This window comes from Plectropomus leopardus, chromosome 12 (genome assembly GCF_026936395.1).
Source record: "Plectropomus leopardus strain MGB_pleo_1.0 chromosome 12, ASM2693639v1, whole genome shotgun sequence".
Classification (NCBI taxonomy): Eukaryota; Metazoa; Chordata; class Actinopteri; order Perciformes; family Serranidae; genus Plectropomus; species Plectropomus leopardus.
In genome coordinates, this window is record NC_142187.1 from 22522447 (window position 1) to 22547456 (window position 25010).

The window sequence follows — 25010 nt, forward strand, 5'->3', positions numbered from 1 at the left end:
TTAAATATTGTGTGTCCAGTGTTGGCGAAGATGTTTTGAAAGCAAAGCTTACCAAATACTTCACACTGGAAGAAATTAAACTACAGCAATGCTACCAGAGAGAAATTTAATTTGGTGAACTAATATTAAAGTCATTCAAACTACTTTGTTAAAAACTTCTAACTGACACTGTACATGAGATATGACATTCTAATATATATATATATATATATATATATATATATATATATATATATATATATATATATATAATAAGAACAAGTCACATGCCATCAAAAACTCAGTTGGGTTTATTGGAAAAAAGTTGCTATCAGTCAGACACCTGCCTTCTTGACACCAGCGTCCAGGTGGGGGCATTGCACCAATCAGGATTACTCGGCTAGCCAGGTTTCTTCTAAAGTAGCGTGCAACGACTTCTCTGACATTTGTTAATAAGAAGCAATAATCATAGTTTTGACTAAGTGAAATCAAAGGGGGTTCAATTACAATGGTGAAGCAATGGCAAAATAAATATTTAAAAGATCACTACTTTTTTTTGTATAATCATACTGTCTCGCAACATGATCAGATAGAGATTTAACATCAGATAACCCCAACATATTACACAGAAATCATCATTGCATAGAAAATAAGTGAATATTCATCTAATTAAATGATTTCTAGTTTATCTAAAGTTTATATAGAATAGGCATATATTTATAGCATAATTTGTCATAGATTGCTCCTGACTTTCCTACAGAGAAACATATATGCACAGCAAATGGCACCAGTTTTATTTTTTTGTGAGTTTTTTCTTTAAACACAGGTATATTTCTAAGGTGGCAGATTGAATTTCTCACAAGGTCCCGTTTTCTGCCCCTGCATATTGTTGGAGCGCTTACTTTATATACTGGTGGTTCTCAACTGGTCTAGCCAAGGGGTGGCTAGACCAGGCTTTTAATTTTTACAAAATTTAAACAAAGCGTCCACTTAGAACACAAACAAATAAAGCATATTCCAAGAATAAATAGAGACGGCGCTTAAAAATTAAATTTCCTTTGCTGGAAATTCACTGTACTCCAAAATAAAGTATGTAATTTACAAACTTGAGACGTTCACAAGTGACTTGCAGTCCATTCAGAATGGACTGCAACCCACTTCTGGACCTCGACCCACCAAATGGGAACCACTGTACTATGGCCCCCCTCGTCCCTTGGGCCCCAGTGCCACTGCTCTGCCTGCCTCAATATTTTCACCCCTGTCTAGAGGCTTTCTTAATGAAGTCACATATTGTTTATATGATTTGACAACTTAATTTAATTTCATCTTATCCCTTTTAACATTTCTTTTTGTATTTGCAAAAGTAGCAGCCAGTTGGAATTAAATTTCTCTGTGAGGAGAATAATACAGTGTATATTTTAAATGGCACACAGCAACATCATCAAAATGAGTTTTTTTTTGTAAAATAATGGGATACAAAACGTTTTCTACAAACAATGAGTATATGCATCAGATATGCTCAATGGCTGTGTATCTATCTTAAACTTGCAAGTAAGAGATATTTCTGACGTTAAAGAAAAAGCGACTTCAGAGGTGCTGCTGGAAAACGCGTTGTAAAGTGTGATGGGAGACCTTTGGCCCCGCTCTGCGGATTAGCACCGAGCTCAGACCATCGACACCTGATAGCTGCAGTGGCGCACAGTTTGGATAGGAGGACTGGAAGCATGGCGTTGTTAGTTTGGAAACATGCAGCGGAAAAAGAGCACACCTTCAACGGCAGGAGACCAACTTAAAGCTTTGTCGTTGACATTAGCGGACGTGTAGTCCTACCGAAAGAACCTCGCGCGTAACTCGCGCAGCCCCTTGGGCGCATTTCATGGAAATCTATAGATGACAAGACCTGCACGCTGCGGGTTGTTCTCGGCATCTACAGGGATCTCTAATGTGGAACATGGCGAGAGGGATGAGGGGAACTCATCTCTTCGCTGTATTTTTTACTTTTTCAATAACACTTTTAAGGGAAGTAGATGGTCAAGGATCTTTTAATGACATAACAGGTTATAGTTTGAGTCCTCCGTATTTCAATCTCGCTGAGGGGGCTACTATCTCTGCCACAGCAACCTGCGGTCAGGATCAGGCTGGGACACCGAGATATGAATTATACTGTAAACTTGTTGGAGGACCGACCACTGGACTTCCTACTCAGAATATACAGGTAAGTTTCATCGCAATAAAGTTTTCGGTCCGTGCGTAAGAGGTGAACAACAGCATGCAGGCGCTGCGATAGGAAGTGACACTATAGCCGGATACATAAAGTGAACAGTAAATTATATACATCATATAACTATTATCAGAAAGTATATTAAGCATTTTTTTTAATGAATATGGTCCTTCACAAATGTCGTTGTTGTCTTTGTAAATGCTCTGACAATTCAGCCCTGACCAAGTAGTTCAACTGTCAGAAATAGTTTTACACCATTGTAGTTGAGTTTTCCAAAAGGAAATGCCCTTTCAAAAGAGGTCCTGTTCTCTTGGGAAGGACACTACTGTACATTACTGCAGATTGACATGGCTGTGTGAAAAACCTTTTGCTGAGATTTGTTTGTAGGTGCAATATTTTTCATATTTGCATGAGGTTAGTTATTTGCCAGTGCCTGCCCCCATTATAAAACCTGCCTGTGTTTTTTTCTACAATTATTTGGGTGTGCATGTTTCTGAATACCAACAATTTGACACCATTTAGCAGAGGTGTGGACTCATGTCACATGACTTGGACTTGAGTCAGACTTGAATCACAAATTAGATGTTTCTAGACAACTTGACAAAATAAAAAAAGACTTGCAAACTGACTTGGATTTTAACACCAACGACTTATGACCTCATTTAGACTTGAGTCCTTGACTTAAAAATACCCGATACCTTCCCCAAAGCACAAAGATTAAGAAGTTATTTAAAAAGTGTGCCATGAATCAATTAATTTCTCTTTATTTCCTGAATTTACCAATGTCAGCGCTATATATTCCTGGCAAGTCGACACTGTGTTCCTCAAATGACCAGCGTTGTTTGAACCAATCTGACAGCATCCAATCAAGTTGCAGGAGAGAACCATAAAAAACAGATGTTACGTTACTGAACGCTAGTTGAAAAATTATACTTAAGATGATTTTATTTGCGTATAATAACCACACAGTTTTAAACAAAAACATGCCCCAAAAAGCGGTATGCAAAACACAGTTCTAAAATTACAGACAGACATGCAACAACTTCAAACAACTTATTTTAACAAATAAATGAACAAATATTACAAAGCATTCACGAAAAATGTAATATATTATTATTCTGTTGTTAAATGGCATTACATTTTGTGAAAAGCACGTTATGACTTGTTTAGAACGCAAAATACAAAATGTAAAACGTGGGGCTTGTCAGTGTTGCCTTGGGACTTGAGTGTAATGACTTGAAGCTTACTTGTGGCTTGCAACACAATAACTTGGTCCCACCTCTGCCATTTAGGGTCAGTTCTGTGACTACTGCAACTCTGTGGACCCAAACAAAGCCCACCCAGTGACCAATGCCATTGATGGGACCGAGCGGTGGTGGCAGAGCCCTCCTCTCTCCAGGGGACTGGGCTACAATGAGGTGAACGTTACCCTGGACCTTGGGCAGGTGAGATTATCATACTTTACTCTGCTATGAACAGCTGTTTACCTGCTGCTACCTGCACTGTGAATGATGATTGCTGTGTGGTGACAGGAAAATATAGCACTTGGATGTTAGAGAGGGAAGAGAAGGAAAGTTTTCTGCCTTGGTAATTGCTCTGCTGCTGTGTAAGATGTCAATTTTAGGAGGTGGCAGAGCAGTATTTTTTGCACTGTATTCTTCACAGTTTTACTTCTGGTGTTTGATTTGCAAATATTCCAAAAATTATTATGCTTTCAGTTTGAGTGATCATGTGAATAATGTCCTGCAGTTGGGTGCTTGCCAGGAATCAGATTCATACCCCTTTGGCCAGCGAATACGCCTCCATCATGACCCGTGTCTTTGGCAGGAGTTTGGCTCGCGGCCCGTAAAATTGCACCTCACGCTCAATTATCCACTGTGAGGAAAGAGAGGAATTCTTTCTCTGGATTAGGGATCAGAAGGATGTAAAATCAGATTCAGAGAGTGCAGGTGGAGACCTGGCCCTCTTGTGTAAGGAGGGTTTTTGACCAGTTCTGGAACAGACTTAAAAAAAGAGAGCAACAAAAGAGCTCCTCTCCACACGTGTTGCATCTTTGGCTCCCAGTGGGCACTGTGTCAGACAATGGGTGTGGGCTTTTCTCTCTCTATTTTAGGCAGACTGAGCTGGGCAAAGATCCTATACGGCTAAATATAGTCCACACTTACAGGAGGATGGACACATGCAGGGCTTGTAGGGATGTCTGACTCTAATACGTGGTAATGCTCAGTTTATTTGGGAGCCGGGAAAGTAGCATTATTGTATTATGGTGTGCTAAAACGAGCGTGGCTAGATCTCTCATGGTGACTACCAAAAGCATAACACCCTGCCCTCCCTCACTACAGCACCACATACACGCACCTGTCACACACATTTTTCTTTTTATGGCATCTGATGCAACCACCAGGACTGTAAACAGTGCTCACCTGCCACCATTGCATGCCAAACGGTTGTTTTAGCACTCTGTGTGCAGAGCAGAAAAAACAGACTCTGTGAGAAAAAGGTTGGTATGTGGCGGCAGATTTATGATTTACTAATGAGAACTTTATCAGTTGGCAGCTTTGCAACCTCTGGTGTATCAAATCAGCAAACTCAGCATTTGAAGGGCTCTTCTATATATGGAGGGAAAAAGCCTATATTGAGAGAAATACCTGAGGAATATGAATACAATATCACTTTTATAGAGGGTTTGGTGATTTTCAACCAGCTTTGTATCACAACAAATGTGGGTGTATGCATACAGGGTTTCCCACACATTCATTTATTTGTCGAACATTTGTTACTTTTTTACTTACTCGTTGATTGTGCTTAGTCTAAAAGTTTGCTTTCACTCTGCAGCAGCTCCTCCTCTTATCCGTCGATCTGATCAGATCGTAGATTAGCTGTGATTGGATCGACAGATCAATTATTCACCCTTAGACTTAAACTGCTGAGGAAGAAACAGAACTCATAAAGAATTTCACCTGCACTGCGTTCATGGACCTGCAAAAACGGCAGAATGAGGAGAGGGGACACAGAATGATAAGACATAGATTGAAAAAAACCTGCAAAGTTTGGCAAAGTGGCATGCAGCAAAGGGCCAAGGCCGGAGTCGAAGACACAGCTTCTATACATGGGGCACCCACTCTACCAAGTGAGCTACTGTGCGCCCCATGCACAGCCATTTTTAATGAAAAGACCATATTCCTAGCAGTGAAAGATTTGTTTAATGATGAAGGCTGTTTTATATCTTAGGTTATGATTTGCATTTGGATTTGAGTGTTATATTTGCCTGCCAGAGTGCTTTTTTGCACCCCTCCACCCTGCACATGCATTAGAGCTGTCAAGCTGTCTGACTGTTCCATGTGAAGCTGATAGCTTTGTACAGTAGATTTTTTTCCAAAGGATAAATGATGTCTTCAATGAACTATGTGGGCGAGACCCAGCTGAATGGCTTCTGTGGTTTCTTTCAAGACAAACGCAGGTGGCTGTTCAGCTGTAATCTATATAGGTCTCTATGGAGATATTAGATAACAGTTGTTTATGTTAAAATGACTAAGTTCAAAGAGCGAGGCCTTTAGACAGGGCTGTTTCTGGTTTTTCTGTATAGAGGATTGTTTGAAGCTAGGTCTGCCAAGTTTAGAGCTAGACTAATCTGACTTCAGTGAACTCAATTGTTTGTCAGAGAATTTATACGGAACTGGGCATGAAATTTTGAGCAGTATTTGACAGAAAACCTTGTCAAATGTTTTATCATGGGTTTGGCTATAGGGATGGCAATGTCAGTCCGTCAGCTGTACACCACTTTGGTCCAGACTGAAATATCTCATGTGTGGTCTGATAGCAGCTCTTACAGCTCCAAATATTAAACAATGTTTTGGGTGCACAGATGTGACAAAGATTAAAACAAACAGAATACCTGCACTCAGGGATACATTTTCAAATTTAATGTGGATAGGGCTGTGGCGATGCGTCGACGTAAACGATTACGTGAATATGTCGATTCACATAACATGCGTCGATGCGTCGCATTGTTTCACACAGCATGCGTAATGGGAGCATGAGCAGCACCAAGCGTGTTGTTTTTTGTTTTAGCACTCATGTTATCAAGTTAAATCGTGCACACTGCTCGCCTGAGCAGCGCTTGTCAGGCGCGTCTGAGCTGCGTGTCAGCTGCAGCATATCTAGAGAAATGGTGGCTCGTCATTTTTTTATGTGTGACGCTCGTGTTTGTTGACTCTATACCACTTTACACTGCAGTTTTAATTCTCTCTCTGTCACAGAAATGAGTAAATACAAAGATTGTTTTACCTCAACTTTCTTGCTTGCCTTTCAAAACAAAAGCTATCTGACTGTGTCTCTGTGGACAGAATGCCATCAGTTGCTGATGCAATGCATTTTATTTTGAAACATTTACAGGATGGGGTTGTCAGCTGTGCAGGAGATTGTATAACTTCATAAATGAGTGGAATATGTGCCTATAAATATAAAAATACAGCACTTTTGTAACTCCTCCTAAACATGACTTAGTTTTACATTGTTTTATTGATTTTGCTGTTGGATTGCTAAATGTAGATTGCACTACATTCCTTTTACTTGAGTGGAACAAGCTCTTGCATTCATTTTATTTTTGGACAGACTTCATCAGACTGTAAAACACAGATTACCAGTTAAGACTGGGCTATTTTTTGTTGGAGAATAATGCCCTGCAGTGTATGACAAGTTTTAAAATGTTATTTTCGGTAAATTTGCTGTTATATTAATCGAGTAATAAAAAAATAATAGTTAGATCAATAAAAAAATAATCAATAGATTAATTGTTTAATTTGAAAAAATTATTGATAGATTAATCGTTAAAAGAAATAAACGTTAGGTGCAGCCCTAAATGTGGGGGAAACAAAAACTAATGTTTTTTTTAGCTGTTGATGGCTTTGGACTGAAACATGTTCAGTTTTGTTTTGTCCACATTAAATTAGAAAATGTATCCCTGAGTACTGGTGTTATGTTTGTTAAGATACATGGATATATCTTTACTTGCATGAAAAGATACATTTAAAAGAAAGAAAAAGGAAAAATACAGGTATGTGTACAGATGTATGCACATGAATCGTAATTATACTACATACTAACCCGAATGCCTGCCATACATTGGTACTTAGGTATTACTGTTGTGAGCCTGTTGATGTTAGCATTTGCCTCGTGTAGAGCTCAACAGAGCCGTGGACACTTAGTCCTGTTTTCATTCAAGCATTATCTTCAAATCTTGGTGCGACTTTCATTAACCAGCCCGAAAGTTGAGTGCTTCTAGTGACATGACCACTCCCTAAACTGCCTCAAGCTCGGTGTCTCTTCTGGATAAGCCCTGTGTCTCAGACAGGCCAAAGCCAGCAGGTTAACTGCTCCCTGTTTTTGCGACTTCTTTGCTTTTGACCCGTGACCCCCTGTCTTAAATGAGAAAATGACCTCAATAATCTTAAACTGGCTTCTGTACAGGTAAAGATGGTGTTTGGCATAAATGGCGTGTTTACATCATGAGTATAATTAAACCAAAATTGGCAAATTTGAGTTAAGGAGATATTTGTAAGAGCATGGATCCGATTGATTTCATTAAAATAGATTTGCCTTCTGTATGTTTATTACCATTTTGTTTTGCCCGAGTTAAGAGTCAGTACAAAAATGTTTGTCCATCCCATTATAAATTTATTCCACATTTGTGCCCACCAAAATACAGGCTACATTTCTAGGAACTTTTGCCCTCACTCTATTTACAGAGCACAGTAGGCAAGCTATTGTTCTGCTAAACATTTACACCACATATCAGACAGCCAGTCACTCCTTTTTTCTGGGGAATGTATTTTTAGGAGCCCTGACCACATGCGCTTATCTGCCTGAGTGAGCCCAGAGTAGACCATGCGAGGCAAACATACCAGGGCTTACTGCTGTCTGTCTCCCATCTGATGAGACTGAGCTGCTTTTGATTGGTCGGCGTCAGTCACTGAATGAACATCGGACATTATTGGCTTTGATGAACTTCTGGTTAGCTGATGTTCAAGGGACTTAACTGGCATTTTTATGAAGGGTTAAGCTGTGGATTATTTCTGTGGGTGACAGGTGTTTCATGTGTTGATGATGTGGTGTGTGTGTGTGTGTGTGTGTGTGTGTGTGTGTAGTGGCTTTATGGCTTTAAATACACAGATTGCAGAATATCTTGTTGTTTATCTGTGATTTATAGGTTATTTGTTCAGCAGGCTGTGATAATGGATATACATGCTTTTCACTTTATAGGGGTTGTGACCAAGCAGGGCTCGGCAATATGGCTAAAAAATATTATTTTGATATTTCTCCTCTAAACTACTGTAGGCTACTTAAATACAAAATCATTAAGTGAACTATAGTAACAATAAAGTTAAAAAAGTAGCTACTGTCATGTAATTAAGTTCAATAAAGTATTATTATATGTAATCAGACAGATTAAATAAATAAATACATAGATAGATAAAGCAGAATTACTGGTGATTTTGTTTTGATCACCTGGCTTGTATTGCTCTGGAAGTGTTGCTGTTTTTGCTGTGAACTTGAAACAGTTAGCAGGAAATTGAACTGATACAGCTGTGGCTTTAAATGTGAGGCTTTATTCACTGTGAGCTAGAAACAAACTAATAGCTCTCCGGTTTATATATTAAAAATATTTGCGAGTCGCACTGTGGCTCCCTGGTCGCAAAATCCAATTAAATAGTAGTGTTTGGGATACAAAAACAAACACCTTGCCTGCTCACCCATTGCAGCTCAGAAGAAAGTGGTCTGGATTGGCGTATAAGTGTGTGTGACATGTTGTGTTTGAGTCTTTCTCTGTGTGTGTATCTGTGAGAGTGAGACAACCAAAATGCCCGAGCAAGTCTAATGCCAGCTTAAAAAAATTATGTGACAAATTATACTCGGATGTTTGCGATATATTCATTTTATATATCCCACCCTGACGAAGGCTTGTATGCCGAAACATGAAGGAGTTTGTTTTTAAGGTTCATCATGACAATGCCATAGAAATAAAGGCATTTTAACATTTTAAGAGAGTGCTCCTTTTCTTGCATTTTTAATTTTTTCATGATACTGGTCTGGTTCAGGTTAGTGCGATGGCATTGGCACCGCTCACAAGTCTGCAGCCATCAAGAAACAAAACTTCCAAGAACTCAATTTTAGAGACATTCCCTTGGAACCTAATCCCCTCTCTCAGGGGTCCACCTCCCACCGCAGTTGAATGTTTTATTTGCAGCCGTCGCCCCCTTTTGTATTCGAATCCTTCTAGGCGGTATTGTGTGACATCCTTTCTGTGCTCTCAGACTCTCACAAAGGTTTGCTTCTGTTTAAGCCTCCCTGAAAGTGACCTGGCCCTCTCCTTTCACTCGATAAATGGATGGAAATGGAGAGGTGGTGTAATTCGGTGGTGAGAAAGTACTTAAACAGAAAACACACACAAACACACAAGTCTTAGACTAAAAACAGTAGTAGTAGAGGAGACATTAAGCCACAGCCGAGCATACATGTATGATCATGTGTGCACTTGTGTGTTGCTGCATCCTTCCAAGTCATGCAACAGGTGGTCAGCAAATATGTAGCGGCTGTAATCCTAATTGAGGTGTCATTTTTTGAATATGCCATCAAAAAACTCTGAGAAAAAACAATGGATTAAATGTCGTTGAATCTTGTCGTATATGCTTGGTAATAAAGATTTGTTCATACACTGCAGCTAGCTCAGTCCGACCCAAGAGACAAGATTGGCTGTTGGACTTTAGCTGTGGTGACGATGGAGGTGATGTAAGCGCCCGTGTTTAGCCGGGCTGCCTGAGGCGCCAGGCCAACCCAGCAGCTATTTACTACTCTGCTAACAGCCACCTCGTGCTAGTTAGCAGTATAGCAGTCAGGCTTGGCGAGTGCATCACGGGTGACTGTTGGACAGCAGTTCCTCCTAAATCTGGAACTCCTATTTGGAAAAGCCTGTGGGGGTTCAAGTGGGATCTCTTAACCTTTTCAAGGCCTTTGTCATCAGTTCATACGTGGAAATGTTAATCAGTTCACAGGTTCACTGACGCAGGCATTGATGCAATAGGATTTTTTCGAGAGCAGGAGTTTTCCTAGGCCAAGGCTTTCATGAATAGTAGCACACCCATATGCAAGAGATGAACAGAAATGTTGCATCAGGGCAATATTGCAATATAATATTTACTCACATATATTTTTGGTTGAGCCAATTGTAACAAAGATTCATAACTTAATTGAGAGAGATTATAGTGAACAAATAACAATTTGAAAATCCAAAATGTCTCACTTGCTTAACAATTCCTAAAAAAAACTTAAACACATTGAATACAATTACATGCACAAAATACACCCCCCCCCCCACAACATTTCTACAAGGGCTGCCCTTTGAAAGCTGGAGATTTGAATCTTTTGTCAGAGACCCTCAGTTGACTGACATTGCGTCAAGTAGAGCAGCACTTTTTTTTTGCTAGTCAGCGTGCTGTGGAGGGTACTTTGGGGGGTGTTTTGGTCCCCAGATTTTTCTACAGAGTGAGTGCTTTTGACTTTCACACTACTCTTTGTGAGCTGCAGACATGCAGGCAGTGGCACGGAAGAAAAGCAAGGAAAGACCTTCTTCTTTAAAAGTGGTGGATTTACAGCTCACAGCAACTTTATATGATATAGTCTCTGGCTTTTGTTTGATATCTAGTGTCGGCAAAATTGCATATTTATGACCTGTCATTAGCACTATTAGCTTGTTTGCTATACGACATGAGTCGGGGACAACCCTAATTCCTACTCAGCCGTTTACATGGCTAATGAAAATGAGCATTCCACTAATTTTCCCATTTACATGTAGCCATGTAAATGATTAATGATTGCCCTAAACAGGGAAAAGTGGAATGGCAGGGTTTGTTCAATTTTTTCACTGGGGTCGGACTTGTTTGACCATGTGAACACTCCCTCCTTCTTTCGTTTGTTCAACCCCATTCCTGAAGAAGTTGGCGTTACAATATTTGTGCATATCCAAATCCTGTTGATGTCCCTATGATGTCTTTCATGTGGTTTAAATGAGGTGTGTTTCTCCTTTTGATTAGAAATGTGGGCTTTTCTTTTGAACATGCATTCATCTCTACCACAGTCTTGTACTTGTGTAAAACATATCCTTGGCAACGCACAGAGCTGACCGAAAACAGACAAGATGGTGTGTGCTACAAACTGTGGTAAAACCTCGTTTGAGAAGCATATTCTGAATGCAATGTGTGAAAAGAAAAGAATGCTAATATAACTGAATATTATCAGCATATCTCACGTCTTAACCAGAGAATGCTTAATTCGGCGAGAAGTAGTAAAAAATTGACAAAATGTTTTTATATTGTGAACAATATTTGAATGTATGTGCATGTAAGCATATTCACTGATGCTGAACCCTTTATGTCATAAGCCCATTTTGAAGTCTTTTAAAGGTTCATAATGTTCTTTCATAAATAGGCAAACATGCAGTGTTTACAGCTGAAAAGCAAACAGACAATTCTTGAGCAGCTGCTTTAACAATGTGAAGATTGCTATCAAGTAGAAACTTGCATCTACTGTATGGATTTCTGTTACACCTACAGTTCTCTTGGGTCTTTTGGCCAACTATTCATTGTCACCACATAACTAATTCTGTCATGGAGACAGAGAAAAATACACCAGACTACCCCTCTCCTCCTCCACCGCCCACCTGTTGCACACAGACAAACAGTTGTACATTGCATTGTTACAAGCTGGAGGCCAACTGCTCCTCCCCACTGAGCTGCAGTGTGCTCTGTCTGGCAGGGATGATCCACTCGAACAGAAGGTGATGCCTCCTCTCCTTTGAGTTGCATTCCTCTTATCTCACATCAGACTCTCCGCCGTTCACTCAGATGGTCTCTTTCTGTCAGGATGCCTCTTTAACTCTAGATACAGTCCTCTTGGATCTGCGGTGACCTTGCTTGTAATTTGGCATTAGGATATTCAACATTTGCTTCTTGACTGTACTTGCTGCAAATGTACTTATTGATGTTAGATTGCTAAATTACATCTCCTGCCTGTTGAGATCAATGGCAGTGGCATAGATCAGATTAAGCATTGGACAATATGAAATGATCGTGTCACAATCATCCAGACCCAAATAATAGCAATTTATTGACAATATCTATTTAATCATCAAAATATGCTTGAAACTGTTAAAATGGCACTAAAACGTACTTGAAACATTTGAAGAAACACATTTTAATCATTGTATCACAGATAGGATGCACATATTTTTTAACAGTCATAAACATCATGTCTTTTGATATATGTCAGTGTTTGATAGAGTTCTGCGATTCTTTAGGCTTGTGGAGTCACTTTTATTGTTGGTTGCCCTTTGGTCGCTACTGGACACAAAATCCAGGATTATCCCTGTCATGTAAATTCACCATGATCATCTTACTGTAATTGTTTTTTTATTGCGGTCCGTGTCCAGAACTCAACAATCAAGAATGCCTGATTGCCTTGTGCAAGTAAAATTGGGTAGTAAAAGACAATTAAATGCTTTGTTTTTTTCCAGAGCTGATTATGGAAGTAGCTAAGGAGTGAGCCATCTTCTTCTTTCTCTTCCATGTTGAGAATTGCACATGCAAAGTGCTGATCAGGCACTCACAAGATAATGGCATTGGGTAAAGAGAAGGTTTATGAATTGAAGTGCAAGCAAGCATTTTAATTATCCTGGAAACAGGAATTTTGTTGGAAGGTGTTAAAAGATGTGTGCAAGATAGAGATTAAACACAACAATTAATGTAAGTCTTTGTTGTTATTAGATAACTGTTAATACATAAACTGTTTGCAAATAGGAAAGTAAAAATTGGCGCTGGGCAAGTTGATTTCTGACCTATTTGAACAACTGGGCAAGTGGAAAAAAAGGCAAAAATGAATGCTGAATCCTGCTATAAAAATCATATTGTGATTACTTTGACAGATATTTCAAATGTGATATGTGTTGTGATTTAAGTAGCAATGGCGATTTTACTTTTTGTTTTCACTGAATAAAATATAAAAATGACGATGGTGGGATTTTTGCTCTGGCCTGTGCTGAATAAGCATGTTCCCTTGCATCTGGAACACAATTTGTAGGCTGCGGCGTCTCTGCAGCACCACAATGCTTCATTTCTAATGGTATGTTGATCAAATAATAGCAGCTCCTGTGATTTTGGATATTGCACTTGATAGTGTGATTTTGATAATATTTCAATACATTCTTAGCCCTAGTCTTGACACCTCATCTTCACATTGTGGCATACAGCACCTGCTATAAGGGCAATACAATAACATTAGTATATCAGATGCACGGATTAAGAAATAAGAGAGACAGTAATTGTTGCAAGTACTGTAGTTGCTGATTGAGAGGCTGTGAGAAATTCCTAGGCAGTGCAGTTTACCATCCACTTCATTTGATTAATACAAAGAGATTATAATTGAAGAAATCCACGTGGCAGGCACAGTAGCAGGAGCAACTGGCAAAGGGTCACGCAATCAGGCCTCTTTTTTTTTTAGATCTTAGATATTTCTATGATTATGAAAAGCTGCACCTCTATTACCTGAAGCATTGCTGCTAAAGTTTGCACGTAAGGGTGCACATTTATCACTCTTGCTATCAAACACGCCAACTAGGCATTAACTGGGGTTCCGTACTCCAGAAATGATAACACATGCAAACACTACGGAGGCATGAAATGTCAGGGGTCAGCAGATCCAGGAGTGTGACTGTGTGTGTTTTGTCAAAATGTATTAACATATTGTGTACAAATGTTTTGAGAGGGGAAATGTTAATACGCTGTTGTTAAAATGGTGTTTGGTCATGAGGGAATTGGTTGGCTGTGTTGCTGTGCTGTGTTAATTAGGAGGTTAGAGGAGGTCTGGATACTTTATACCTTGTGTATGTGACACTATTATAGGGGGTCAAGGTCAGGAATTTGAGATCGGGGGGGGGGCAGGCAGAGAGGCAGGGTGTCAAACAGTCCATACCTGCCACAGCTCACCCTCTGACCTTTTTGACACCCACACACATCCTCCTACGCTAAAAACCTCCTGGCATGGCACTCTTGTCTAAAGCCTGAGGCTGCAGATGCAGGGAGGGGCGAGGATGGCTCCGCTCAAGTGTTATTCCAAGTGTTTTTGCCACAAGCTTGTCAATCTGTTTCATGTCTTCATACGCCACTGGAATCCTGCGCTGGTGTGCTTAGCATGCCATCACGATATTTCATGCTGCCTGCAAACAATACGTAGGTGCTGGACATATTTCAAGAGTGTGTGTTTAGACTGGCAGGACACAGTTGGAGAGACAGGCCTGAAATTAAGAGAAGCCGTGCCAGGACAGGCCCTGTCTTCCAAGATCTCGCTGTCTGTTTCTCGCTGGGTTTGTTTCCGGAGAATTGTTCTCGCCATCACTCAGTTACTGGCATCAAATCAGTGTTAGATACCACAGTGAACAGCATCACAGCAGTCAGGCTAGATGAGAATTCAGCCGAAGTTCTTTTCTGATGAAATTAAGTTACTTTTTTTAAAAAAACAAGACCTAAATTGTTTCTAGTAATTAAGGACACTCTTATGTTTGACTGACTGTGTCTAGTGGACAAACCAATAAACAATATCAATGTTGGTTCCTCACCAGTAGGCTTAAGTACTGAACATCAGTGAGTTTTTTGTACTGATTGAAATGTGCTTTAAGTACCAAAGGTTAGCATGAATGCTTTTGTCTGATTAGTTATAGTATTGGCACCCTGTGTTTCCCCTAAGTTGCCTGCTTTAGCCTGACGGCTGAGCAGGTGCTGAGGGGGAGGTTCTGACGAAACGTGACACTCATTTTACCACCTAAAACCACACCAAATTTTGTTTTTAAATGTATCACTTTATTGTTTCTTTATTTATTTAACAGTCAACCTACTTTTCCAAATATTCATGGGGTACTTTTTGAAATCCACATGCTACTCTTCACATCGGCATAAGTTAGATCCTCCACACAGCACTTATTTAAAAAGAAAATATATCACTTTTAAAGTTGGTACACTATCATTATTTCCGTCTTCCAATACAGTGGTGAAGAACACCAGGAGAAAATGCCAGAAGTTATGTTTTCATCAAAACCGAGAATGGCATCACCAACTTGTTTTAACTGAATGTTTTCTGGTCTAGCTCAGCTAAAATCATAAAACACCAAATTTATTAGCACATTAGTATGTCATTCACTACCATCTGTTTGTAACTGGTAGCCTACTCGCAACTTTATCTTTACGTCACCTGTGTGACCAGGACTGGGCAATAAACAAAATTATGTTATGACAATGATATGAGAATAGAAATCATTTTAGATTTCAGATATAGTGATATCTGAAGTGTTGTCTTTTCCTGGTTTTAAAGGCTATGTTACATTAAAGTAATGTATTTCCTGAACTTAACAGACAGTTTTAGCTCTTCTATTATTTGGCTTTACCCAAGAACTCATTATATCAACGTTACTGGTGATTACTTATCAGAAATATAATTGTGTAAATATTTTGTGGAAACATCAAGAGTCAACCCTACAAAATTGTCACAATATCGAATATTGTAATATTTGATTTTCGCCATATCGCCCCCTCCTGTGTTTGTTAACAGTTTGGGTAACAGACACATGACTGTCCTGCTGTTATGACACTATAGAGGAGGACAGACTATTGAGTGACCTAGGTGATACTGTGAATGAGGTTTATTTTTTGTTTTGCCACCCTGTTTATGATGACTTGAAGGATATACATTTTACAAAAATTGTGTCAGTTTATCTGAATTTATTTTGATTGGTTGAATTTGAAAAACTTTTTTGTTGAAAAATTCCTTGCTCAAGTTTGGGAAAGAAGGCAGAATATTTTGTTTAAGACCAAGCTGTAAAATAATCTGTAATCTTGAAATGAAATGCATTGAATTATTTAACTGCTGCAGCTTTCATTTTGGTGTCTTTTAAACCCATGAGGGTTGGGCACATTGTGTGCATGACACAAAATTCAAAGAAATTAATCAATCAGTTAATCAATCATGTTATCACAGACATGTGAACTAACCACACACTGTTCACAGACTCAAAGTGGCGTCACCATTGCAGAACGAATATCGGGGATGGATATTTGGTGTAAATTTTGACATTAAAATAGATTTGTTTTGGGCTGGCAGGGGTTCCCCTTGCATAATTCTAGAAGAAATACTGTGCATTAGCATTTCTAATTCCCAGCTCATTGAGTCCACTCGTTAAAAAATGTGGACTGAAACACGTCAGTTAAATGACATGCAGACTTGCCACTCGCCAAGACGTTACACATTCTGTAACAAACCGCAGCAGAACTGGAGCTGATTTTTTGAGTGATAAAGGACATTGTTATTCTTTGGAAACAGGAGAATCTCTTGTTGTTACCAACTTAATCTGTACACATGACAAGTGGTGGAGAAGATTTTCACTGCTGCGCATTTCTGTCTGTGACAGGTTCCTGAAAGCAGGGGCACGCTCTGCTTTGGGGGCATTAGGAAGGAAGGGGAATGTGGCGCTATGTTTGGAGTCTGAGATGGGTCCACATGCCAGCCAGCACGTCTCTCGCCACCCCTACCCCTTTTTACCATCCCCCCTTTCTTGCTCTCCTGCCTCCCTTTCCCTGGCCCTCCCTTGACGTCATCGCAGCCCGTGTGAACTAAACTTCCTCCTGGTCCTCAGCAGAACCAGCATATTGATAGAAGGCAGCTCCTCTGGAGGAGCTTTGCTTCTGTTTTTAGCCGGATGACAGCCCACGTCTTGTTTGCGTGTGCCCTAACCCATTTTTGCACATCCTGTTGGATGTGGGTGGAAGCGTTCTCTGATTAATTTCAAGACACACCCCATTCAAAGTCCAGGCCAAGAAGAAGCGTTTCAAGTTATTTTATTTTCTTACATATTGTCTGTTTTGCTCAGTGACAACAGTGATTAAAGGAAAGTCAAAACCTAATGATTTTGGTGTTTGTCATTAGGGGTTGTTGACAGTTTTCAGAGAAAAAGTCCAGACAGTTTCCCAGCTGACCTCTGAACTCTCTCACAATCCATCAACCTAAGAGATACTTAAACTTCAAGCCTTTACTTTTCAAGGTTTGGGGGGGAAATCCATCAAAATAATTGTGGATCCTGACACAGTCCATGACTCATTACTTTGCTTTGATATGTGTGTTAGCATAGCTCCCCGCCTCACGCAAGGAGAGAAAGCTACCCGAATGTTTCAAATGCCCGCTGGGGTTTTCATCAAGGCGCTGAGGGATGCTAGACGAGTGTGGGCCTGCCTTCATCCTCCTCAAAGAGAAGACAGTCTGTAGAAATGTCTTTTATTTCAATAGCACACAATATTTCAGTCATAGTTTTCATTCATCACCCCAATCGCGAGGGCACATACCACGAGTTTAGCAAACATGCCTACAGTTTGCTGTTTTTGACGCATGTTAAATGTTGATTTAGGATCCACGCCAGCACTGAAATTGCAAAGAGATAAACTGTGTTTCAGCCCCACAGAAACAAGACAGGGGTGTGGTGGTCAAGTGTAGGTGAGGCTTTTTGTTGACACTGCAGGTGTCACGTGCAGGCTGGTGTCACTGGGTTTAAATTCCAAGCCATGCCAAGTCCGTGCCAGACCTTAACAAAGAGTGCTTTGACTATCACGAATTACCTTTCCATTGTACAATGTTCAATCGAGCTGAAGCCACCCGCTTTCAGGACTTGATGAGGATGTTGATGAACTCCAAAGGAAACATACTGTGCAGCTCAGAGTCTGACAGAAAGCTCAGTGTTGGCAGAAACAATCATTGGCATCATTTTCTGCCCTTGTATGGACTGTATAGTCTGATGAGAGGTGGAGATAGAGAGCTCAGAGAACAGACGTAGATCATGTGGGCTTAGCTGATGTCTTTTCACTAACGTTGCTGCACCTGCACCACTTTTTATTGACTCCATGCTGACAAATGTTGGTGAATTCTTTGTGCTTTGCTGTACGGCCACACAGATAGTGCTGAGTTCAAGCTGCGAGAATAAAAGCTCAGAGCAGAGGGCCTTGGCCTTGATTCAGTGCGATGGCACAGTCCTCATCAAAGTCATTAGTTTGCTGGCGATTGTTTGCAGAGATACAACAACCAAGCTGATGTTGTGTCCCAGCTTCCAAAAGAAAGGAAATAGAGTATTGTCAGAGCTGCCAGCCAAGAATGGGGCCTTACTTGTAAGAGCAAGCAGAGCACAGGAAAGCACAACATAATGGAAAAAAAACCCTTCTTAGTAGTGACTGCTTTTTTTTTTTGTCCGTTCTTTGTGTTTTGTGTTTTAGCTCTTCCATGTGGCGTACGTCCTCCTCAAGTTTGCTAATTCACCTCGGCCTGACCTCTGGGTGCTGGAGCGCTCTGTAGACAACGGCAGGACCTTCACCCCCTGGCAGTATTTTGCACGTAAGTTCCCATGTGATTGTCTTTTTTCAACATTTTACTCCTGCACACTGCCTCATTACTTGTGCTATGAAGCAAATGTTAAACATTAGAATTAAATTGATCTCTGGCGTTGCTGATCATGGGCATTATGGGCTGGAAAATCAAAGCTAAAGTAGCCATTTCATACAACCTACTAGTAAGTTTCACAACCACTAATGCTGTGTCAGCCACTGCTAGTTATAAGTTAAAGAACAACGTAACTAAAAGATGCTAACAACACCTACTAGTCTGACTGTCTAGTCAGTGCTAGTCATCGATTTTGGTGTGCAACAGACTCTTCATATGAGTCTGAGTCTGACTGAAGCTCATGCACGGAGGAATTTCTCCAGTGTTTCCTCTAATTCTAACACTAGCTATGTTAATGCGTACCAGTATTTCAACGGTTGACCTAGTGCTAGTCCTCTATAACTATACCCATATCCACACCTCGTTTAGCACTGCGCCTGCGCTGGAGAAAGTGGGAACGAAAGCAAAACCTTGCACTTTTTACTTTTATGTGGGAAATTTATGTTGAACAAAGTATTTATTATAGCAGAAAATGTGTCTGGAGGAGAACTTTAAGTAATTAATTTTCTCTTAACTTAATGTCTACTATTCAGTATTGCTAAATATGTATAACGTAGTATTGATTTATCACATCCCGAGTTGTTGAAAGCGTTTACATTTTTTGTTCAGTGCACCTGGCAGCATGTTTTCTCTTCAGGTGCAACAGTAGTTTGTTTGGCATAAACAGGAGATTGGAAAGTGATTCCTAAGATGTGCACTGCAAAAACACAACAGCAGCACCCATTTATTAACAAAATCCTGTCAGAATCAGAAAAACACAGATATAGAGGATTATTGTCTTGTAATAAGCAGTTGTTAAATCAGAATTAACAGATATTGTTTGGAGATAAGCCTTTTCTTATGGCAGACTGCATGACCCTATATAAGGAAATATGCAGGTGTGTCTAACAGTGGCCCACTAATCCATGCTAGAAAGCCATCATGTGGAGTACCAGAGCTGTGGAACTGGCACTGCTGAGTATAATACAGTCATTATTATTATTATTATTATTATTATTATTATTATTATGGATTACACCTGTGTCTTTCCTGCCCTGACAAGTCAAATTTAAATTTCTGCTATGAAAAAGACCCACTGTGAATAATATAAATTTGTTTACTAGCACACGTTTCCTGACTCACTGATCAGCCTGCTTAAGAATTTAAGACAGGAAGTGTGTGTGTTTGTGGTGTTTGGAAAAGAAGAGGAAATCAAAATGAACAACAGAACATTATTGGTTAAATGGAATCCTGGATAAATTTCAGGCTTAAAACCTTGATGCTCTGGGGGTAGATTTTGTTTAGCGGTGGCAAGTGGTGGCATGCAGCACATTTCAAACTTAACTACTAGGCCTGTAATGTCATACCATTTCTAAGTTATCTAAACTGAATATATCCTCACGATTTGCAGAGTTGGCATATCAGAGTTCTGATATCTAATATCCTGGAGGCACCTGTGCACACTGATTTCCAGGAGACACAGCTGTGACTCATCAGATTTACAATATCAGAGTTTCTCTTTGCAGCTTTGCAAGTACAGGTTCACGCACAGCCTGAACTTCTTAAACAACTCTCATGATTCATTGACTGAGAATCAAGGCCTTTTTCCCTTATCAAAAACAAACAGATATTATTGATTATCTATTTTATTTAATTCTCATATTAAAAAGCAAGATGTATCCATTCAACATTACACTGAATCCTACAATTGCATAAAACAAACAAAACCTAGCCAGTGCATTTAACGAAGGTGATGAGTACTAGGCACTCATAGGGAGAGCAGGGCGTGTCATTCTTGCGCTATCCTGAGACTTGCAAATTTGACAGTCGGGTTAGTGCAGACCTCTGTTGGGGGGATTCGGGGGAACCTCCCCCGGCACTTTTTTAGATAAACAATCTCTGTTGTGATGTTTTTATGCACAAGCACCTAAACACAACAACTGCTGTATTATATTATTTGGTGATAGAGAGAAGCTCCACAGAAGTTATCCATGTGATAATATTAATGTCTTTACATTAAAATTGAAATTAAACTTTTAAGTAATATTGGGTGAGAGATCAAAAGACTTTTCAATGATTATTTTTTACTTTTTGGCAGATTCAAAGCGCGAGTGTATCGAAAAGTTCGGAAAGGAGCCCAATGCTCGTATATTACATGATGACGACCAGCTCTGCACCACAGAATACTCTAAGATCGTCCCTTTGGAAAACGGAGAGGTAAAATTTTGCATCAAGTTGGTGGAATATTAAATCAAAATTGCATTATTTTATGAGGTATCAAAACAATCTTGTGAAATAAACACATTTGTGTTGTACAGATTGTGGTGTCTCTAGTCAATGGTCGACCAGGGTCCAGAAACTTCACCTACTCGCCAGTGCTGCGAGACTTCACAAAGGCCACCAACATCCGCCTGCGCTTCCTTCGCACCAGCACCCTGCTGGGCCACCTGATCTCCAAGGCCCAGAGAGATCCCACCGTCACACGCAGGGTGAGGCACATACTGTGCAATATAACACGAAAGTGTCATGCTGGCAGACTCTTGTTTTCCATTTGGGAAAGCCACATTTACAACTCTGCACCACCTAGCCTCCAGCTTCCTTTATGCTGACACAAACACACTGACCTGCTCCCTCCTGCTCACACATTCATCCCTGTCAGGAACCAATGCCAGATCTTTCTGTCCAGTCATCGTGGTAATTCAGCTGGGACAGCTCCTCAAGGCTGCAGGTGCATAATATGGCACTGCTCCTTACAGCAGGAGAATACATTATAATACAAAACTGCACTGTAAAATCTGAAAAGTTGAAAAAAAAAACCAAAACACAAAAAAACCTTGGTCACCAATTACATTGAAAATTGTAAGTGAATATTACTTTCAGTTTTAAGTTATGTTACATCTAATTGTTAAGCTTTCCTAAAATGTAGTTGCATTTACATAATCAAAGTTAAATTAACTTGTTCTTTTTAATTGTTGGCAGCTCAAGTAAACTAAGTTACTCCGACTTAACTGATCAGTGGGGTTTACTCAGTAGTATTTAGAAAACCGATTACCTCAGATAAATAAAGTAAGTAATAACAAATAATGATTAGTTTGCAGGATTATTTTTCCTACAACAAAATTTAATTATAAGCATCTACAGACAAGGTCGGTATTTGTGGAAACAAATAATGTCATCAACACAGATTTTCTTGTAAGGCTCATAAAATATCTTTGGAAAGATCTAGAAATATTAGAAATTAAATCTTTCTTTTTAACTTAGCTTAATGTTTCAACAGGGCTTCATGACACAGTTTTACCACAAATGCCAATATTCAGTCAAGCTTCAGCCAACTTCCATATGCATATTATGCACACACAAAAAACAAAAATGGTGCTAAACAGTACCCAATAGCAATCTGTGGCTCGTAATCACAGGGGAACTCAATTGTTGCTTTAACAGGACTTGCAGATATCCTAATGCCGCCACATGCAAAATCTTCTTTGTCGTGGTCATGTTAAGTCAGTTAGTTTACTGAAGTTGCAAACACCTTTTGCAAAATTAAGTAAATATAGGTAAAATTCAAGTAAGATCAAGATTTTACAGTGTTGAGAGTAATGAGGCTAAAGCCTATATGTTTCTTGATTTATGTCTGAGTTTGAAATCCTCTACCTTTGCTTTAGTAAAACTTTATAAAGTAAATCGTTTGAAGACGTAATTCCTGAGATGTATCCTCAGGTTCATGTCCAGAACAGCTAATTAATTCTGCTTTATTTGACATGCTGAGAATAAATCAGTGATGTCAGCAGCTGACTCTTATCTTATCTTTTTTTTATGCACTGATTCACTCTATGAAATTGGCCGTAGTTCGTGGTTTTACATTTGTGACTCACTTCCGCTGCCAAGCAAAGCCAGACATTTGTTCTGGTGTGGGTGATTTTACAGATAACAAAGGTATTACTTTGAAATGTATCTGTTGATAACATTTTCCCTTTTTTTCTTTTTTGACAGTATTACTATAGTATCAAAGACATCAGCATTGGTGGACGCTGCGTTTGTCATGGGCACGCACAGGTGTGTGGTGGGGGACGACACCAGGACAACCCAAACAGGTCAGTAACGCTCTTTATCTCAACCACTGCTTTAAATATTCGAGGCAATACTTTTTTTGTGGAAAGTTGTGGCTGAAGCATTTTTCATCACTCATTAATCATAAGCTGAACTGCCTCCTTATATGTGTTTCAGAAGTTAACTTTGAAGTATAACTTCAACCAGTAAATCCATTTCATTTGTTTGTTCATTAACAGAGTAGAATAGTCTTTTTGTACAATGTTCTGCTGTGTTTAACCAATCTGCTGAGATGACTTAATGCTGGAAACATCGAAGCAAAACCACAGAGATGCAGCCAAATCGAGTGATCTGAGTGATAGTGAATTGTCTCTCAGGAATGACAATGACCTCATACATTTGTGAATTGTCATCACCATTGTAAAGGGCAGCATATGTTTTTAGTTACTCTGTTTACTGGCTGTGACGTTGCAAATAGTTGTTAAAAGGGCAAGATGAGTGATAAAGTGCTGCTTTGAATCACTGTTGCCTTCTGTATTCTGAGCAGCTAAACAACAGGGTAACATGGCATTCAATCATGCTTCATTGTGTTTCATTGTTTGCTAGAAACTTTGGCATTTTAAATAAATGTTCCTAAAGGCTTAAAGCCGCTCCTAATTAAAAATGACCATGTATAAAGTGAACAGTGAGAATTATCACCTGACTCTGAAGTTCCCTTCAGCTCTACGAAGCATTTTAGCCTCTTTCAGTTGTTTTGGCTGTACAACCCCCGTCTTTACTTTTTATGCCTCCACGCTGGCGACAGCTGTGGCCAAAGGAGGTTGTGTTTTCAGGTCGTCCGCCTGTCCATCCATGTGTTCCATTTTTGTGAATGTGATATCTCAAGAACGCCTTCAGGGAATTTCTTCAAATTTGGCAAAAATGTCCACTTGGACTCAAGGATGAACTGAGATTTTCATGGTCAAAGGTCACTGTGACCTCACATCTGTCCTATTCTTGTGAACGTGATATGTCAGGAAAGCCTGGAGAGAATTTCATGACATTTGACACAGACTTTGGCATAGACTCAAGGATGAACTGTTCAAACATCTTTTTGGCCATAGTTCAGAGATTCATATGCTAATCATGAGAAAATTTAAAACCAATTCCTAATAGGATAACATGCTAAAGTGATAATATTTATATTGAGATACTGAGATACTCTTCAAATACTGAATTGGTGACACTAATCTTAAACTGTGCTAACTGTGAAGTTCCTCTGTACTGTCGGGTTGAAGATGTGTGTGAAGCATCAACATTTTACATGTAGCTTCTTCCATATTGCATCCATATTTGAAGCATTGTTGACTGTCTCTGCTACATATGAGTCTGGATAGACATGCATGTAATTTGCAACTTGACTAGTTGGAAATGGGCATACAACCACAATGCACTAATAGTAGTTTGGATCTGTCCCACTGTTTTCTGAAAAAAGCCCTTTGCCCAGAACCAAATGACAGACTGACAAAGTTAGCACTAGCTAGCTAACAGCTTGAAAGCCAGATATTTTCCTCAGAAGATGGTGGAGACCAAAACAGAGCTAAAATTAGAGGGAATGTTAGACTTACATTCATCAGGTTGTCTGAAACATGTCGATATAAATAGGCAGCTGCTTGCTGACACATAACAACTTAATAAGGTAATAATATGTCTGTAGCTACAGCTTGTTCTGTCCTTCAATTAATGATGGATTGGACAAACTTCTACTGCAAATAAAAACCTGAGCATCACTAAATCCAGGTGTCTCATCTCCTGTCTGCAGACTCCAGTGTGAATGCCAACACAACACCTGCGGTGAGTCATGTGACCGCTGCTGCCCAGGCTTCAACCAGAAACCATGGCGTGCTGCAACTGTTGACAGCCCCAATGAGTGTCGTCGTAAGTGTACATGTACAACAGTTCATTCAGTGTGTAAACAAATCCACACTCTGCTACTCCCCATGCTGCTGGCTTCTTGAATTACGACCCCCGGAGTGGACCGAAGTGTCCTCTTGCCTCTGTTATTGAAGCCCTGTTGTGAATGCCCTGTTATGGTATTGTGCAGAGCCTCTGTGAAGAGTTGAGAGGACATTCCTCATATGGTCTGTATGATGAACAGCACAGTGCACAACTAGCTCCAGGATAACTGCTTTTTGTCAGCTTAGCCAGCTAGTCAGCCGGTTAGCCAGGC

At 39.8% G+C, this 25010-nt stretch overlaps 1 protein-coding gene across 3 annotated transcripts in view; it reads left to right on the forward strand.

Moving 5' to 3' along the window:
- The first annotated feature begins 1678 nt into the window (after window positions 1-1678).
- The window catches only part of LOC121950945 (laminin subunit alpha-3-like), a 78712-nt gene continuing 55380 nt past the window's right edge, over window positions 1679-25010 (forward strand). For 2 of the 3 annotated variants that reach the window (XM_088085539.1, XM_088085540.1), the window contains exons 1-7: window positions 1907-2194; window positions 3493-3645; window positions 18553-18670; window positions 20853-20971; window positions 21073-21243; window positions 22745-22845; window positions 24603-24718. In XM_088085539.1, the coding sequence (XP_087941665.1) occupies window positions 1922-2194; window positions 3493-3645; window positions 18553-18670; window positions 20853-20971; window positions 21073-21243; window positions 22745-22845; window positions 24603-24718 (1051 nt within the window). In that variant the 5' untranslated portion in view covers window positions 1907-1921. Of the gene's footprint in view, window positions 2195-3492; window positions 3646-18552; window positions 18671-20852; window positions 20972-21072; window positions 21244-22744; window positions 22846-24602; window positions 24719-25010 lie in introns of all 3 variants that reach the window. The other variant, XM_042497082.2, reaches the window with a different exon arrangement.